The sequence below is a fragment of the Leiobunum rupestre genome, chromosome 4 (genome assembly GCF_980474605.1).
Source record: "Leiobunum rupestre chromosome 4, qqLeiRupe1.1.hap1, whole genome shotgun sequence".
In the NCBI taxonomy this organism is placed as follows: Eukaryota; Metazoa; Arthropoda; class Arachnida; order Opiliones; family Sclerosomatidae; genus Leiobunum; species Leiobunum rupestre.
In genome coordinates this window covers 68,930,244-68,948,164 of record NC_143387.1, presented here as the reverse complement: position 1 = coordinate 68,948,164, position 17,921 = coordinate 68,930,244, and the positions used below count along the sequence as shown (strand labels likewise).

General features: G+C 38.3%; 2 protein-coding genes across 2 annotated transcripts in view; both read right to left on the bottom strand.

Annotated features, from left to right (window-relative positions):
* The window catches only part of LOC149948848 (TWiK family of potassium channels protein 18), a 39,151-nt gene that overhangs the window by 13,145 nt on the left and 8,085 nt on the right, over nt 1-17,921 (bottom strand). The window lies entirely within an intron of this gene.
* LOC149948849 (uncharacterized) lies at nt 265-2,182 on the bottom strand. The gene is made up of 4 exons (XM_090174000.1): nt 1,710-2,182; nt 1,388-1,641; nt 1,178-1,270; nt 265-1,113 (listed from the first exon to the last, which is right to left on the bottom strand). Exons 2-4 carry the CDS (start codon nt 1,475-1,477, stop codon nt 727-729), a joined length of 570 nt encoding a protein of 189 aa, XP_090030126.1. The 5' UTR covers nt 1,478-1,641; nt 1,710-2,182; the 3' UTR covers nt 265-726.

The following is a 17,921-nucleotide window of genomic DNA, read 5'->3' as shown; positions in this document are numbered from 1 at the left end:
GGTGCGGTCTGCGGGTCCGACTGGGGATTTGCGGACAACCATATTCCGTTCTCTTTTCGTATCACATAGGCTTTTTCGCCCGTCAATTTTCTCCCTCGCCCCTGAATCGCGAGACCCCGCTGACGGTGCGGTCTGCGGGTCGGACTGGGGATAATAAGTGTGGCACTTTCTTATCGAAACCGTGTTTGGTCAAAAGTAAGAAGTGTGGCACTTTCTTATCGAAACCGTGTATGGTCAGAAGTAATAAATAAGTGTGGCCAAGAACTAATTGACGCCTCTAAGAACTTTGAGCCATAGCTTTGGCGTGTGCTAGCATCCTCGACGACTTTATACATGAACCGTCGTCTGCTTACTTATTGGTTCCGCCCCCAAAACGAGTATAGCGCGCCATCTCGTTATTAAAATTAAAAATAAATTATTCGGAAAGAAATGGCGCGTGAAATTTCACAATAAAATTCAATTATCACAGTTACAATTTAGTCAAGAAAAATTAACTTTTTAGGAAATATTAAACTTAACCCTTTAGAAGTTGAAGGTGGTAAAATGTGGTTTCTACTTCGTACTTTTTTGGCTGTTGAATTTGGAGTTTTGGAGCAGCTTTTTACCTCTATATTACACTTTGGGCCTTTTACTATTTGTTTCTTGGTTTGGGATATTGGGCTTAAATTTATAACATTTGTAAAGGTAACATTTGAGCTAGATTTAACCTTTTTGAGATTCATTATTTCAGGTAGTTTTTGAATTTTTAATATTTGAACAAGATTTCACTACTTTGGTTTTAGGTTTGGACTTAACGTTATTAAGACTAGTTTTAGGATTTAAAATAGCTTTTGGGGTAATGTTTGGGTTTTGAGGTTTCGACTTCTTGACAGGAGCAGCTCTTAGTTTTGTTTTTGCAATCAGTCCTAGTTTGTCTCGCAGCAGAAATCCTCCCTTTGGAACTTTTTCAGAATATGATGCCAATATAAAATCGTTGAACCTTGCATTCACCATTTTTGATATGAGCATTTGGTAGAATGATAAGCAGTAAGGATTTCCATGACTCAAATCTTTAGCTATGTTAATAAATATATTTTCCAGTTCCTTGTCTTTCTTTATTCTTGGACATAAAATCTATAAATTTTATTTAACAATTAATATTAAATTACATCAGTGGGGTTTAGGCCCATAAACTTACAGCAGCTATTTTTGGTCCTAGTTCTCTCAGGGTCTCCTTTCGCATTTCTTCTTTAATTCTTTTATTGACCATTATCAAAAATGGATCAAAATTCTACTTCAGAAAAAACAGAAATACCTTGTCTTTTAACTGTAGACTGCGGGGAAGGAATTCTTTCTTTTCCGATTGACTCATAGATAGGCAACGAACTAGTAACAAATGGTTTCTGACCTCATTAAGGCGATTAGACTTCTTTAGCCTTAACACATTTTTCACTACAGAATGTATCCTTTTTAGAGAAGCGCCTCCCAACTGTAACATGCGAGAATCCACAATATTGTCTGCAGCATTAGAAAACTCAGGTTGACTAGGTGCAATTTTAGGCTGGGTTTTTTTACGTCATCTGTCCAAAGCCTTGATATAAGAGCAGAAAGAACTCCCTTGGCAATTGTGATAATTAACGTGGAGAATATATTCAGTTTGTTCTATAAATTATAAATAAAAACAGTTAATTATGTTTGTATTTAAGTAGGATAAAAATATATATATTTACCATAGATAATCCCTTATTTTCTATTTCCAAAGAATGTAGCCACATATCACTCATCAATGACTGCCTTTCAAATATTTCTGAGCCTACGTTAACTATATCTTCACACTTTTTCTCGTGTAAATACTATTATCAGTTCCCTCCATGAATCCCTAAGATTTAAGTTATTAACTTCAGAACCCTTTTTTTCGTTGTAACTCTGTCCAAATAGTGAAATGCATTCTCGCCATAAGGAAAAAGCAATAGAATTGAAAAACGTTTCAGGTACAATATCACCATCACAGCTAAGCCTTCACGTTTCACGCCAACTTATCAAAATATCTTTATAACCATTTAAATCTAGAAACTTTTCTTCAACTAAAAACTCATTTAACTGACTTAGTATATCTTGTTCTTTAATTTCTCGAAGCTGTCTCACGGTATTTTCAATAATATCTTTAGATTTATTCTTTTTCTTCACGAACCGACCATTTCCATCATAGAGGCCCTCCATTTTTAAAATCACCAAAAATTAAATCGCATGAATGACCGTTAGATGGCGAGCGCTAGTGTGCTTAAAGTTAGCCACGCCTTTCAAAAGCTAGGAAGTCGTCGAAGACGTTGAGAGAATTCACCTCCATCAAAGTTCTTAGAGGCGTCAATTAGCGTCAATTAGTTCTTGGTGTGGCACTTTCTATAGCGGTACAAGTAGATTGTTAACTAGTAGTGCCCGTAAAGGCAGGAGAGATAGATCCGTTAGACATTTTAGCAGAGAGCATATAATATTATATAATAATAATAAGTGTGGCACTTTCTTATCGAAACCGTGTTTGGTCAGAAGTAATAAATGTGGCACTTTCTTATCGAAACCGTGTATGGTCAGAAGTAATAAATAAGTGTGTCACTTTCTTATCGAAACCGTGTATGGTCAGAAGTAATAAGTGTGGCACTTTCTTATCGAAACCGTGTATGGTCAGAAGTAATAAGTGTGGCACTTTCTTATGGAAACCGTGTATGGTCAGAAGTAATAAATAAGTGTGGCACTTTCTTATGGAAACCGTGTATGGTCAGAAGTAATAAATAAGTGTGGCACTTTCTTATCGAAACCGTGTATGGTCAGAAGAAATAAATAAGTGTGGCACTTTCTTATCGAAACCGTGTATGGTCAGAAGAAATAAATAAGTGTGGCACTTTCTTATCGAAACCGTGTATGGTCAGAAGTAAAAAATAAGTGTGGCACTTTCTTATCGAAACCGTGTATGGTCAGAAGTAATAAATAAGTGTGGCACTTTCTTATCGAAACCGTGTATGGTCAGAAGTAATAAATAAGTGTGGCACTTTCTTATTAAAGGGAGAGTGACCGAAAAAAAAACAGTTGGTCTCTTTCGATAGAACTCTTTAACGCGCACGCAGTGCCGTTAATTTCCGCCCCCTCCGACCAACCCCCTTAAAGGGAGAGTTACCGGGGAAAAAAGTTGATTTCATGAGGGTGGGCGGTGGCCACTCTTTAACATAGGATGGTGAATTTTATTTCAAACAATAGGAAATCACATGGGCCCAACAGATTTTTTATTAGTTTGCCCACCCGGGTCAGCTGATGGTGGGCGGCATCCACTCTTTAACTTAGGGTGGCAATTTATTTATAAAAAGATAATAAATCACGTAGCCTCATTAGCTTTTGTATTAGTTTGCCTACCTGTGTCTACTAAGGGTGTATATATTTGTCCACTCTAATACACTGATGTGGAACTAATATTACGGCCTGGGCCGACTTGTCTAATATCGGTATCAGCCAATATCGGCTTCGCTTAAGCCGTTATTGGCGGATACCGGTATTAGAAAAATATTTTCAGAAAAACATTTAAAGGCCTAGGATTTCTTCTGCCTGTTTTCCTTTAAGTTTACTTCCCGCTGCGCAAATATCCTGGTGGTAGGCCAACGTGTACTGCGGTTAGCCTACCACCAGGATATTTGCGCGGCGGGAAGTAAACTTAAAGGAAAACAGACAGAAGAAATCCTAGGCCTTTAAAAATAAGAAAATTCTCGATTAACTAACTAATAATGATAATATTTGATTTGATTGGCCGCGCCACGTACGCCAGACTTCAGAAGCTAGATCGTGCATTTTTTTAGACAGGGGGTTACGAGTGTAAAAAAAATAAAAAACAACGATATTCGACTTGTGATAGAAAAGGTGGGATGGCGGAGTGGTTAGCACTTTCACCTCGCAGCAAGAAGAGCCGAGTTCAATCCCAGCTAGTGGCACTGGGTGAAAATCCCGAACAACTCCTTCTGCGTAGAGTTTGTAAGTTCTCTCCCCATTGGTTAAAGCGGTTTTCCCCCGAGATCTTCGGTTTCCCCTTCCCATAAAAACCTGCTGAGGTTAACGATAATAGTAAGTGTAGGGAGCGGACGGTTGACTCGCGTGGCATTAAGGGCTTGACACCACCCTCCTACGCATTGTAACCCGGCCACCTGTTACTTGATCACGCACAAGCAACATTGCTTATGTGGTCGAAGGTGGTGCCTTGGGTATTAGCTCTATTTAAAAAAATATATATATATATGTATCACGTAAAATGAAAATAAACATATTCGGATAAGCTCTTGCAAACTTTTTTCATGAAAAAATATAATAAAATGGTGTGACAGTGCACTGAACCGTCTTTTACAATGATTTTATCATATACACTACAGTTTTGATAGATAACTTTGTTAATATCGGCCACGAACAGCTGATATATCAGCTGCTACTGTGTGGGTGCTGTAATTTCATACTTGTACCGCTGAAACAATGGCAGACGACCAACGCCACCTACTGATCAGTTAATTCAAGAATGTAATTAGGTTAAATGACCATAATTTGAAAAATTCGGCACAATTTCAGATAGCTCTTTCCATTTCGTATCTCGTGGTAGAGATACAACGAATGATAATTTGCAATTTTTAAGCACCATTTTAGAAATTCAAACGATTCGGTGACCCTTTAAAGGGAGTAGGCACTTCCATCAACATTTCTTCCACCAGGTTAAACAGAAGCTACAGATGATTGCAGCGATTGGAGCTAGCTACGTTTGACACAAATCGTGGCGCGTGGTTAATGATGTGTAATGACATTTTCTTTTCTAGTCTAGCTCCGAAAGCGATTTGCACGGTTCTATCAAAAGATTATAGGACTTCATACAATCATTTCTAGCAGTCCCCAAATTTCTCGTTAGAGGTGAAGCCAACTTACGCAGGTATACATGATTCCAAGCGTTCCCCGCCGCTAATAAAAATAGTTCCTTTATCGTTAATTCGCAAAATCATACCAGTAGGTGCTTTAAAACAGTACCTTTAAATTAAAAGTACTGGTATGAAGCACCTAAAAGTTTTGACTTATTCCACATTTTTAGGTTCTTATTCGCCAAAAGAAATTGCCGAAAGCAAATGTGTCTTCGCCTCAAATTTGTGCGCAAGAAATAAAAATAGTTAAAGGTACAAATACTAGAGAGAGAGCCTTTTTTTATGAAATCCTATGCAGTGGCGTAGCTAGCATTGGTGACACCCGGGGTGGATATCATGGTGTGCTACTTACTAGTCTCTAGTTGGTGTAAGTTTTAATTCTTTTCACAAGCCTCTCAATCTACTCCGAGTTGATCTGACTTAGAACACGGGTTTAGGATATCTCCAAATACTGACTATTTATTGTCTAAAGCCATAGTAATAACCAAGAGATCGGACATTTGCCTTTTTGGACACGGGGTTTTGGAGTTTTGTTTTTAAATATAAAGTCTATGGGAGGGAAATAAGTGTTTCTATAAAATACGGGAGGACACGTGTAAATTTCTACGTCACTAGCTATAGCTATTGAAGATAGAGAGCACGCGCTCGATAAAAGGTGGTTTCTTTTCGCCTGTTCTCGGACTAGAAGTGTACTATTTTTACCCTAAAACGTTTTATTCGCCTGTTCCGGGTATGATAATTACTCCGGCCCATAAACTATTCGCTTCTTCCGGAGTATTAGGGCTACTCTTTTTACTCCTTCTGAAAAGGAGGTGTAAAGGAGTAAATCGGATTTTGCCATCTGCTAACCAGAATTTATCTGCTAAAAAGGCCACAATCAGCCATTTTGGAAAAACGTTTTTTCTCCGACTCTAACTATTCGCCACCACAGAATCGGAGGAAAATGACGTCATAGGGTTACTCTTCTCAAAGAATATAAAGCCCCAGGAATGGAAGTTGTAGCTCCATCTAGTGGAACTTTTGCGCCTCTCGTTTTTAAAGAGAGACCGGGTTGCGGTAACCGTTTCCGGTTACTCTGATTTGCTTTGCCGGAAGTTTCTAGCTCGGCCAAAACACGCGGCCAATAATATCAATCCTTCCATTCCTGGGGCTTTATATTCTTTGCTCTTCTTACCCTACTCCGAAATCCCGGATCAAGCGATAAGAAACCACCCAAAGATTTTGGAATTTGAAGTCCACGTGCAAAACGGGCGTGCCAATAAAATTCTTAAAAACTTAAGCTCGTGACGCAGATAAAAACCTTTTACACTTTTAATTTTTTATTCTATTCAAGGATTTTTTAACGTCACTGTCTCTTAGGTTTACAAGGCTACGAGAGCGTGCTGGAGGAGCGAGGAATTTTGGATTGTACTTATAAAGCTATCTTTTATTTCTTTGTTTTTGTCAATATTTACATTTTGTTTTATCGAAACATATATTATGGCTTACGACATAACATTACCGGAGGTTAATAGGTCACAAGTACCCAGAGATGATAAGTCGATTCCTTTTCTGTATATTTTTTATTGAATATTTGCGTGTTTCAATTTACAGAGTGCTTTAGCTTCAAGATTGAAAATCGTTTGACGTCACACCTACTTACGGAGAGTTCTGAAAGGGGGACAATATTAAAATTAAAGACTTAGACTAGAACACGTTTTTAACCTAAGCTTAGCGAAGCCATTAACGAATTACACGGTGAAGCAGCCCCTATGTTTTGACCACGGCCAACCCCGATCGCGGAAGAGCGTTTTAGAAGTTGGCAGTGCTATGATGAATTTCCTGGAACATTTCAACAAGTTAGTTAAGACCAAAACAATTTATGCTATCGCCTAAAATATTTTGTTGTCAAATAACTTTTAACAGTCATGGCCGGATTAAGACTTTATGGGGCCCTAGGCCCAAGTTAATTTTGGTGCCCCTTTCAATAGCGAGCTAGGAGTTTCCTCAATTTATAATTGAGAAATGGAAGGAAAATTCATTTTGCTGCCAGATTTAGTATGTCGTCAGGGGCTAGACCAAGGGCGTATCCAGGATTTCATTTCAGGGGGGGGGGGGGGGGGAATCTGGCCCTGTTAACAGTATAGCGGATTAAAGGTGCGCAGCATCTTTTGAAAATTTCAGGCCGAATTTCGGATAACTCCTCCTTTCCTGTCACATGGCTTATCATTCCTTTTCGTTCGTGCTTCTGTACCCCACCCCCGAAATTCAAACAATTCTGCCAACTTTTAAGTTTAGGGGCTCCGAATTTCCCCGAGATGCAGGGCCGTATTAAGGCATGCACTAACTTGTAAGTGTGCCATGGAACAGGGGCCCCCGGGGTTAGGGACCCACGTCTTTAAAATAAATGTTTTTTTTTCCATTTTTGTAAGGTCTGAATTGTTTTAGGGGGTCTGAATTGTTTTAGGGGCTCTAAATTATACTTCGCACAGGGCTCCAATAGTGTTAATCTAGCCAGGTATAGAGAGGATAAATAAAGCTTAGAGGCCCGGGTGGAAGTAAATCCGCCACTGACTTTTAAATTAGCAAAATAATGTCTTCTCCTCCACTTTGGTACGCCCCCGAAGCTATTGCTTTTCCCTTTAAGCTTCCATAATTTATAGCGAAATCATTTGATAAACAAAGTAAAGGGAAAAATCTGCGCGCCACATGAACACAGAATGAACAATAAAATTCCGAAGATCCGGTATTTTTAGTTTTATTTTACAAAGTTATTCGTAGCTGTCAGGCGAACTACAGACCCCACCGAATTACGAAACTTTTAAATAACCGTCTAAACCGCGAAATTGCAAATTTCTCAGCGAAATTTACGCTTTGTTTAGAAACGTTTCCGCTGTTGGTTTTTCGTGGGCGTGTTTTTTTTTTGGGAGAAGATTGAAATTATTTTTAGCTAAACAGGAGCGATTTGGGTTAAGGACGATTTAGCACTAAGCTGTGGGAGTCAAAGTTCGAAATTATCAAATTGTAGCGAACTTTATCAATGAGTTATTTTAACGATTTGTTTTCGATGAAAGGAAAAGCCGGAAACGTTCCGAACAGCAGCTTTTTCCAATCGTGCCTGTCAAAGAAGGAACAGTCAAAAAGGCGAAAGAATGCTTTTGAAGACACGTATACTCGCGCGTCTATAATATAGCGCGAGGGACATTTTCAAGGGAGAAGAGGGTAAAGGCTGGTTTTCACTAGGACAAAAACGACACAACGGTGAGAGTCGACGCCAAAATATTGCAATAGGCCTAACGGGAAATTTTCGCGTCGACGTTCACCGTCGTGTCGTTATTGCCCTAGTGAAAACCAGCCTTAAAGCTACATTAGAGGACGATTTTCAAATTTTAAATTATTGAGAAACCGCGGGAAATATTAAACGTTTTATTTTTTTTTTATTACGAATGTTTCGTGAGTGGAACTTTTATTTAAAAAGGTTTTCGATTTGCTTTTATAGCACAAAATGTTTTTATCACATTTATCAATAAATGAATTAACAGCGCTATCCAAATTTCAGAAGTTATTGAAAAATTAGACTGAATAGACCCTAAAATGTCAAAAATATTTATAAAAATTAACCAAACATTTCTAGAGGTACAAAAATAAAGCAATTGTCGCTTTTTTCACAAGCCCAAAAGGACCTTAGAATTAATCATTACGTCGTCAGTTCAGAGTTATCAAAGTTAACGTAAACTTGAGGATTTCATATACGGACAGGCGCGGTATGTCATAGCTTGGATTAATAATATGTAGTGTTGTAAGTCGGAAAATTTTCCGGAAAATGACCGAGGCCTTTTTTCCGAAAATTTTCCGTATTTTTTCCGAAAAAAATGAAAATAAGTTTTCATTAGATGATTAGTTTAGTATTGTTTATAAAATTTAAATAAAGCTACATTAATGCCTAATTTTTTCGAATCTAAAAGTAAAACTAAACTTCTAGAAGCATTGCTTGATTGAGTCGCAGCACGTACTTTCACGAACAGCACCATAGATATAGGAAATGTATATAAAGGTCTAAATAAATTTCGGGGCGTCTAAGCCTAACATAAAATACGGAATTGACACCTATAGCAGACAACGAGGAAGGCACATGACCAAGAGCGCGAGCTCTCTTAGCATTTTTACCTCTCCGAGGGGACAAAGTCCCCTAGGAGGGGTTATACAACGACCGTGTCTGTCTGTGGGTCTGTGGGTGGGTCTGTGGGTGGGTCTGTCTGTCTGTCAGGCCTGCGAACGCGTTCGCATTTTCGGTGCAAAGTGTAATCACTGCGTACGCAGTTTCTCAAAGGGTTGGCAAAACCACCGTGTGATGCATTTGCGGTTTGGTTTGGATGGTGTTTTTTCGCTCACCGTCGTGACGGTTTGGTGTATTACGTTTTTGTAATGTTTATGCGTAGGTTGTGAGTGTTGAATTTGTTGTGTTTGTGTTCTGATGGTTGTGCATGTTGAGTCTGTTGTGTTTATAAGGGCGTTTTCTCACCAACTTCTTCTTAATGACTTTGGGACGGACCGAGTGCTGAGTGTAATGCTACCTCTCAACGTCCAATGGCAGGGTTTCCACCAGTTGTACACGGTATTCGTCTTAGTATCAATTTGCGATCGCATCGGGCGGGATTTGAACCCGAGACCTCCTGATTGACAGGCGGACGTTCTACCACAGAACCACCGACACTTGTTACGCCTTATTGAAAATTAGACCTTCAGCTTTATCGGAAGCGTATTTAATAGAGTACGAAATTTTGGTTTAATTGAAATAGAATTGAAATTGAAATTATTGCATCGAAGAAATTCTAATTTAGCGTTTCTCTATTGATTAAAAGCAAATGCGCCACCCAGGTTTCGAACCCAGACCATTCGGCTTGGCAGTCGAGCGCTCTACCACAGAACCACCGATAGCTGCTTAGATTCAATGAAATTAAGACAGGCATCGTAAGCATAATAGGTAATAAAGTCTTTTTTTATTAATGAATTTATGAAGGCCTAATCTGGTATTTTTTAAAGGTTAAATCTTGTTTTAGCGCAGTCAGCCGAGATTAGAGGGTTAAAGGGTAGACCCTGTGGGTGGTCCACTTTCTTAACGACCTATATATAGTTCTGTTAATTCAAAGGAGATAATTTAACGTTAATTGCTTTAAGAGCTGGCGGTTAGGCAAGTGGCTCTCTGTGCTTTGTTGATGGTAAGGTTTTTGCTTCTTGTAAATACATTTGGTGTGGATATTTGGATATCTACGCAGTCAATGATTTCTTGGGTGTGCGAGTCATTATATGATATTGGAAATTGGACGGCATTGGTCTTTTTCATGTGGTATGTGTCACAACGTCAACAGGAAGTGAACGAGTCGTCCACTACCAGATATCTACGGTATCTTCATCAAGGGCGAGTGTTGAAATAAAATGAGCGTTAAAGATGCGGCAAGTATTTCGTAAGCGAGTAATTCCAAAAAGCCTCTGTAGATATTTCTTTCATTAAAATTTGCTTCGTATTATATTTAACTGATAAACTTGTTCTGTAAAAGGGTTTAATTCAATTGTGCATTGTTATAGTACGTCTAACTTACTGTTGTAACTACTTAACTTATGATATTCTGAATAAATTAAAATTGGTCGTTTCGTCTCAATTATTTTAATTATAATTAAAATTTTATACCGGGCGGGATAGAAATGGGTTAATATTTTTAACAAATAACTCTAAATTGCGGAGATATATCTTTTAGGGTTATCTCGAGAAATTAATACCACTAGGGACAATTCTTCCGAGGAGAGGTATATTTTGGCTTGCCAACTTGTAGTACTAAGTGCTTGACCTTTCCGCAGGCCGTAGTCTTTAGACAACATCTGTTGGTGACTTTTAGTATTATTTTTAAGCCGGAGACAATGGCTCTCGCGACGATAGCACGAGCTTTCTTAGCGATAGATAGCGCCTTATAAGGATAGCCTGCAGAAATTACGCGTTTCTGCTAGCTGTCACCTCCGTATTCACTCCCTTTGAAATATTTTATCTAGACCTTTATATACGTTTCTTATATCTATGAACTGCTCTTACCATTGAGTTGGGAATCTAGTACTTCTAGAGCCAAAATTGGTATTTGATGGCTGGGGCGCTTTCTTGAAATCATGTACGAAACCGAAACCGTTATCGTCAGCTACCGCGAGTTAGCGTTGAGAATAATTTAAGCCAGTTACGCTATCTACCACTGGCGTAAAACGAGTATAAGCAGACGACATTAAAAAAAATTATAGAAAAGTACGAATAATTTTTTAGTTACGCTTCAATTTTTGAAAATGACAAATGATCTTCACTTTCAGAAAATTCCTCATTCACATCAGTAACTTCATGCGTAGAACTTGAAGAAGCTTGTAAACGCACATCTTCAATGGTTGCAATATTATGGGAACTTTGGGCTTCTTCAGATTCCGGAGAAGAATCAAGTTCATTATTGACCTGGTTCACTACGTTTTGTACGAAATTTGAACGTATCCTCCTTTTATGCCTATCACTTATGTTAATAAAATATTGATAAGGAGGCCGTTTAGACATTTTTAATGAAGAAATAAAGCTAAAACTGAAGATTAATTTGTTGAGATACACCATAACCCGCAAAGGCCTAACAACCACAACAAAAGCCGGCAGTTGAAACGGCTATTTAACAAATATAAGAAATTGTTATTGAATTTTTTACCTTTGAAACTTAGACTTTCTTTATAATTGTAACACTTTTAGCTAGGAGCAACAAATACAACATCCCACACAAGGAGAACGCAACCCGTCCAAAGTCGTGGATTTTCTTGCGTACATTTTTCATTGGCTAGACGCTTTAGCGCCTGCTGCCGTCGGAAGGGGGAAATTCGGAAATTGTCTTCCCCCCGCCCGTAAAACGTTCAGCGTAAAGGCTCGTGACGCTCGTCCAATGAAATTCGTACACAACCCTTCGTTGGCGTGTTTAAAGGCTAGCTGCGTTCTCCTTGTGTTTGTTACTCCTATAGCTTTTTGTAATTTGGCACGAAATATCTCGATAACTAGTGAAATTCTGGAGCGCAGACCAAGGACAGTAGATACAGGGACGATAAAGTGTATTGGCGGCCTCTGTTGGAATATATCACCTAAAACGACCTAAACGCAAGGAGAGTTAGTTGTAAACAAAAAAAATGGCGGTCACCTAATTTTAGCGGTTCTTGACGAAGCTTAAGTGTTCAAAACAAATGGGCATTTTATTATTTACGCTCGTAGTTTTATTTTTAATTTAACATCAAAATGGTAAAAACTAACTACAATAATACTGTCCATGGTGAACCACGTCTTAACAATGGCCACGGTTTGTTTACATCTAACTCCCCGTGAATATGAAGACGTTTAAAATCATCTCGTGACTCATAGATGGCGCTATTTTCAAATATTTTGGCGATAATTTTATTTTACAGCTGCAGTAGCAGTGGCGATACGTTTATTTTACAGAAGTAGTATTAAGGACTGAAAATTGTAGCAAAATGTAGTTGGAAACCTCGCCCATACCGTTTTTTTTTGTTTGAAGTTAGTTGTATTTTAAAATTTTATTAAAGACTGTGAGCCGACTCTAACTCGACCTTATCGAAGTCGGAAACAGTGTTAATCACCGACTCTAATTCGACTCAAATCGTTTTGCTCATAATAATAGTAGAAACGTTTTAAAGTCGGCCTAAGGTCGGTTACTCTTAAAGGCCGACTACATAAATCTTTGGTTTACTCTGTCTTTCACTGGAAGTATTCTGACTGCATGGCACACGTGTATTGCAGTAAGCCTACTTCCAGTGAAAGACAGAGTAAACCGAAGATTTATGTAGTCGGCCTTTAACCGACTCTGCGACTAAAAACCGACTCTTCACCGAACTCTCATTGCTACACGGGTAATGATAACTGTTTCGGTTCGTACAAGTTTTCAAGAAAGTGTTCCTCAAGACCCCAGCCACAGCGGATATAAATAAGGGCTCTAGAAGTACTATATTCCCAATTCAATGGCACTTATTCTGTTCCCTGAAACTAGGCTGTGCCCGAATCATAGATATAGGAAACGTATATAAAGGTCTAGATAAAATATTTCAAAGGGAGTGAATACCGAGGTGACAGCTAGCAGAAACGCGTAAATTTCTGCCGGCTATCCTTATAACGCGCTATCTATCGGTAAGAAAGCTCGTGCTATCGTCGCGAGAGCCATTGTCTCCTGCTTAAAAATTATACTTAAAGTCACCAACAGATGGTGTCTAAAGACTACGGCCTGCGGAAACGTCAAGCACTTAGTACTAAAATACTGAGAGAGCTCGCGCTCTTGGTCACATGCCTTCCTCGGTGTCTGCTAGGTGTTAATTCCGTATTTTATGTTAGGCTTAGACGCCCCGAAATTTATCTAGACCTTTATATACATTTCGTATATCTATGGACCGAATATCACCGAATGTTATTATGTTACTTGTGCTATTCTTATATTGTGTTAATAGTAAAAAATTAGGTTTGAGAGACGTGTCATACTTAATTATTTTTTTTCCTTTGGTACAACGAAGCTAATCGCTTGGAAGTGGAATAAAAACGAAGCGACGGAATAACAAATAAGCGTTAGGTTTTTTCAGCGGATCAAACTTCAAGGCGAGATTATTCAAATATTAGTAACCCCAGCAATCAGCGTTGTTATGTCTACTGTAATTGGGGGAATAAGGGCGGCGGCTGTTTGTAAAAACACGTGCGACACCAAATAAACTCGATCGTTTAAGGCTAAATTAGCTAAACTGTTAGAAAGAAGGATGCGTGGTGCCAAAAAAAGTCCACTTTGGCTGAATTACTAAAGGCCTATTCGCACTTGCCAATCTTTTTTACTGGAGTTCGTTTAACGCGTGGAGTTTTGCTTCACACACTCCGCGAAAAGTTAACAGGAGAGGGGAATTACTCGTAATTATTTTAAAATTAAAAAACACCTCTTCTACTACAATATTGTAGTATACACATTGATGTACCTTTGAAATTTCTATCTAAAATAATTTTTTAGACTTCTATGTAGTTCTGTCCTACTACACCTCGGAATATATAATATTATAAGATATTACCGTGAGCTTCAGACTACAACGATATAAATACAGATGTTGTTAGTTATTAATAATTAACGTGTATCTTAGTTCAATATAATCACCAAAATTACAAATATTATCACTTAGTTTTGCGTAATCAAAAAGGATAAGTACGAAAATTATTAGATTGAAATATTTGGCCGTCAAAAACTGGCTAACAAAGATCAATCCGTCGTGGATTTTTTTTCCTCCATACACTATTACCCGCTTTGGTCAATAATGTTTTATCAAAATGTTGCTTAGTGTGAATTGGGCTTGAAGTTTTTGCGCCCTTCGCTAAATATCAGCTCCCGCAGCCAACTAGCGCAGCCACAAAGCTTGTAAAAAGTGCGGATAAAAAACGCAACGGCGGGATCCGTCGAATTTTTATCTAAACAAGACTTGGAGAGATAACCTATTTTATTTTTCTCGATCATCCGCGCTGAGGCTCTTTCCGCGGAGAGATTCATCAGCGCATAAATTGCTATCTCCTTTGGCCAGAAACCAAAAGTCAGCTCCCGCGCGCGACTCCGAGGAGCCTCTTCATCTCATAGCCTCCCAAATAGACGACGCGAGAAAACAAAATGAGATAACGCCAAATTCAATAGCAACCCTGAGCGATTTAAGGCTGATTCACATCAGCTTACTGTTTCACAAAATGTAGACCGATTCCCGAATTGCTTTCAGGAAAACAAACATTTAGAGTGACGGTTTTGGAGGTTCGATTTTTATGATTGTAAATGTTTTGGCCTGTAGGGAATAAATACTGATTTCTTTAAAAAAAACTCCTTCTAACATTATAATTTTAAGCATTGTTTTATGTAAAAACTATAAATACAAGTTCAACTCAGGAAACATACGGCGTAAAAAAAATATATATATATATTTTCAGTTTTAGAATTTCCACGTTTCAGACTGGGCGCTATCTAGTAAAAGTTCAAATATTTAAACAGGGTTCGTAGGCGACCTGAAAAACCTGGAAAAGTCAGGGAATTTGAAAATGTCTCCCAAAGGTCAGGGAAAAGTCAGGGAATTTGAAAATGATTCCAAAGGGTCAGGGAAAAGTCAGGGAATTTGAAAATGATTCCAAAAGGTCAGTAAAAAGTCAAGGAATTTTATAATGGTCCAAAAAAGTAAGGGAAGTTTAAAATGACCCAAAAAAAATCAGTCAAATAAATATTTTTAAAGATTTTACCTCAAACCATTCATTTATTCTACAAAAATGGTCAGGGAAAACCTGGAAATGTCAGGGAATTTAATTCCGGAAATTTTGTACGAACCCTGTCAAAAATAGACCTTTAATGGCGTTACCTCTGTGAAATAGTCTTCTCCTTTCTATTTTTGGCTGACACGGATCGCGAAACGAATTACTCCGAATAAATAGATAAAACAATTCCATAAAGATTTTATCGGCCAAGTTTGGAAGAACGGCGGTTTCTCTGGCCAAGGTTTAGCTGCAAATATTTAAACCTTTGAATTTCCGTAGCCACCCTTTCGGTCGAAATACGAAATGATGTGAAAATATGAATCTTACTCACCTTTATTTATGTATTTTTTCAAGAATTACGAGTAATTTGCTTCGAAGGTTAAACGGCCACATAAACATTTGAATTTTGAGGGTGAGACTTAAAAGGAGAAGCTATCGGAAATTCAGCCCGAATGTTTCGAACGATTCTGGGAACCTTTAACACGGGAAACCTCGGCACCTTTTTTTTAAAGAGTGTGGAGGACATAGATATTAGGGCTGCGCGAGATATATTATTACACCAATTAATTAAGTCGGATACCAAATCGAATATTCAATTCGACGAATCAAATATTTTTCGAAAATAGTTTCGAATATACGTTTTTCCCGATCAAATAGTCGAATATTGGAAAATGCCGGTATAACATATTTGGTATTTCAAATAGTTTGCTAAAGTGTTCGGATAACCGTTGATTTTTCTTGATTGATGAGTTTCAAGGCAATCAAACTATAAAGTTATGTATAGGCTTCGTGAGTGGCGTAACTAGGAACTCCGCCCCCCCCCCCCGCGAAAAACAACTCGGGGCCCTTTTAAATAGCACCGATTTTAATCATAAACGCTTGGGGGCCCCTAGTTCTCGGGGTCTGCGGGGGCGCTATTTACGCCACTGCTTCGTGCGTAGTTTAAATTTTGGTCATAAGTATCGTCGCCTAAGTTTTAAATGGAATATATGAAAGCTGTCTGCTCGTTCAAAATTATCTCTGCACAACAACTGAAAGCTCAACCGAAAAGTCATCTGCTATTTCTTCACATAATTAGTTGACTGATATTAAGGCAGATGGCGCTATATTTCCTAAGCTCGAAGCCTATAGTGACGCATCGTGTGGGGCTGCTCAGACGGCTTTCGGGTCTTTTATTGGCTAAATTATTGAGCCTCTGCGTGTTTTGGAATGTCCTAAATCAGCAAAGTAAAACTAAAACTTTAAAAACAAAATATCGCAAATTATTCAGAATTTAACCAGTTCGACTGGTTTTTTCATCCAAAAATATTCAACCAAACTCTTCGACATTTTAAAGGTTCAGAGAATCGTTTGAAAAATTTGTGCCAAATTTGAGGTAGCTCGTCCTTTTCCGTCACCTGATTCGGGCATACCTTCCCCCTTCCCAAAACACGTTATTACGTAGCCCACATTCAAAATTAACACGATTCTGTGGTTCTTTAAATATTCGATTTGTTATTTGGCGTAGCTAGAAAACCATTATTTGATATTCGAATATTTCCCCAAATAATGATACGTGTACACGTCTAGAGCTAAGCGACGCTTCGCTTCTATTAAATTATTAGTAAAACCACCAATTTTTGGTGTATTTCGCACCAAGTCTAATGCGAAATTGACTAAAAATGTGTGGCAAGTGATCATTTAGTTTTTTTAAAGTTGCGTATTTTTATCGCTAGAAACTACAACGTGTTGGGCTAATTCGAGTTGAAAATTGTACTCACCGACAAAGTTGGGTAGAAATGTTGGCAAATGTGAATAAGCCTTTAGTCGGTGCGTCTAAAATAGCTCTCACTGGAAAAATGGTTTCTTAGGGTTTTCTTGACGATTATCCGATTATAAGGAAACTGCACATATCAGATTAGCCAGAAACGTACAGTGAATTACGAAGGTTTATTTTTGACACTCTTGACTGTGTCCGTTTAAGGAGCTAACAGTCGCGAGGTGCTAAATACTGGTTGACGTCAAGAGCCTCCAAGGCGATGTTGGAGCCCGAAGGCGGCCATATTGGGTGGTCCAACTGCAACAGTGCCATACAAATACGGGTATTTAAGATGGATACATTTTTTCCAAGGTTGCCAAAATGAAATCAAGTTAACGAAATAAAATATTTACCACATGTGTTTTACCAATTGATAGCCCGGCCAACTTGAAAACCAAGTTGGCCAAAAATCGGTGTTCCCCTACCGAAATAAACCTCGATTCACTACTCCCCTGAATTTGAAAACGCGAGAGCAAGTTCAGAAAAAGTACACTAAAAGCTCAAGTGCATAGCAAAAAGAATGAATTCCTCTATCTAAAAATAAGAATATGGGATACTTTGTGACACCTTTTCAAGCGGACGATAGCCATCCCTGTTTACAATTTACGTTTACAAAGTGGAAGAGCTCTCACTACGAAGTACGCGAAAGTGGTACCCGGAGGCAAGGCGCAGGACCGTCGAATCATGGATTAAATAAGTATCTTAATCTATTTAATCCATGGTCGAATGATATTTTGTTTATTAGGTTGCATATTTTCCCCGCTAGAGGGGTTAACCTTTTTTTTGCATTTTTCTAGATCACGGGTGTTTTTCTAATTTAAACAGGAAATTACTTTCTAATTTGTTTGGAAATACCAGTTTTTAAGAATTTTCATCTCATTTTTCTTTGTCGAGGTAAGTGATTTAGTTCGCGACA

What these genes read in the sequence shown, in the direction of transcription:
- LOC149948849 (XM_090174000.1), bottom strand. Translation starts at nt 1,477, where the DNA reads ATGTTACAGTTGGGAGGCGCTTCTCTAAAAAGGATACATTCTGTAGTG. An exon ending in AGTCTAATCGCCTTAATGAG is followed by an intron (nt 1,271 to 1,387) that starts GTCAGAAACCAT and finishes TTTCTGAAGTAG; the next exon opens with AATTTTGATCCATTTTTGAT. An exon ending in TAGGACCAAAAATAGCTGCT is followed by an intron (nt 1,114 to 1,177) that starts GTAAGTTTATGG and finishes TAAAATTTATAG; the next exon opens with ATTTTATGTCCAAGAATAAA.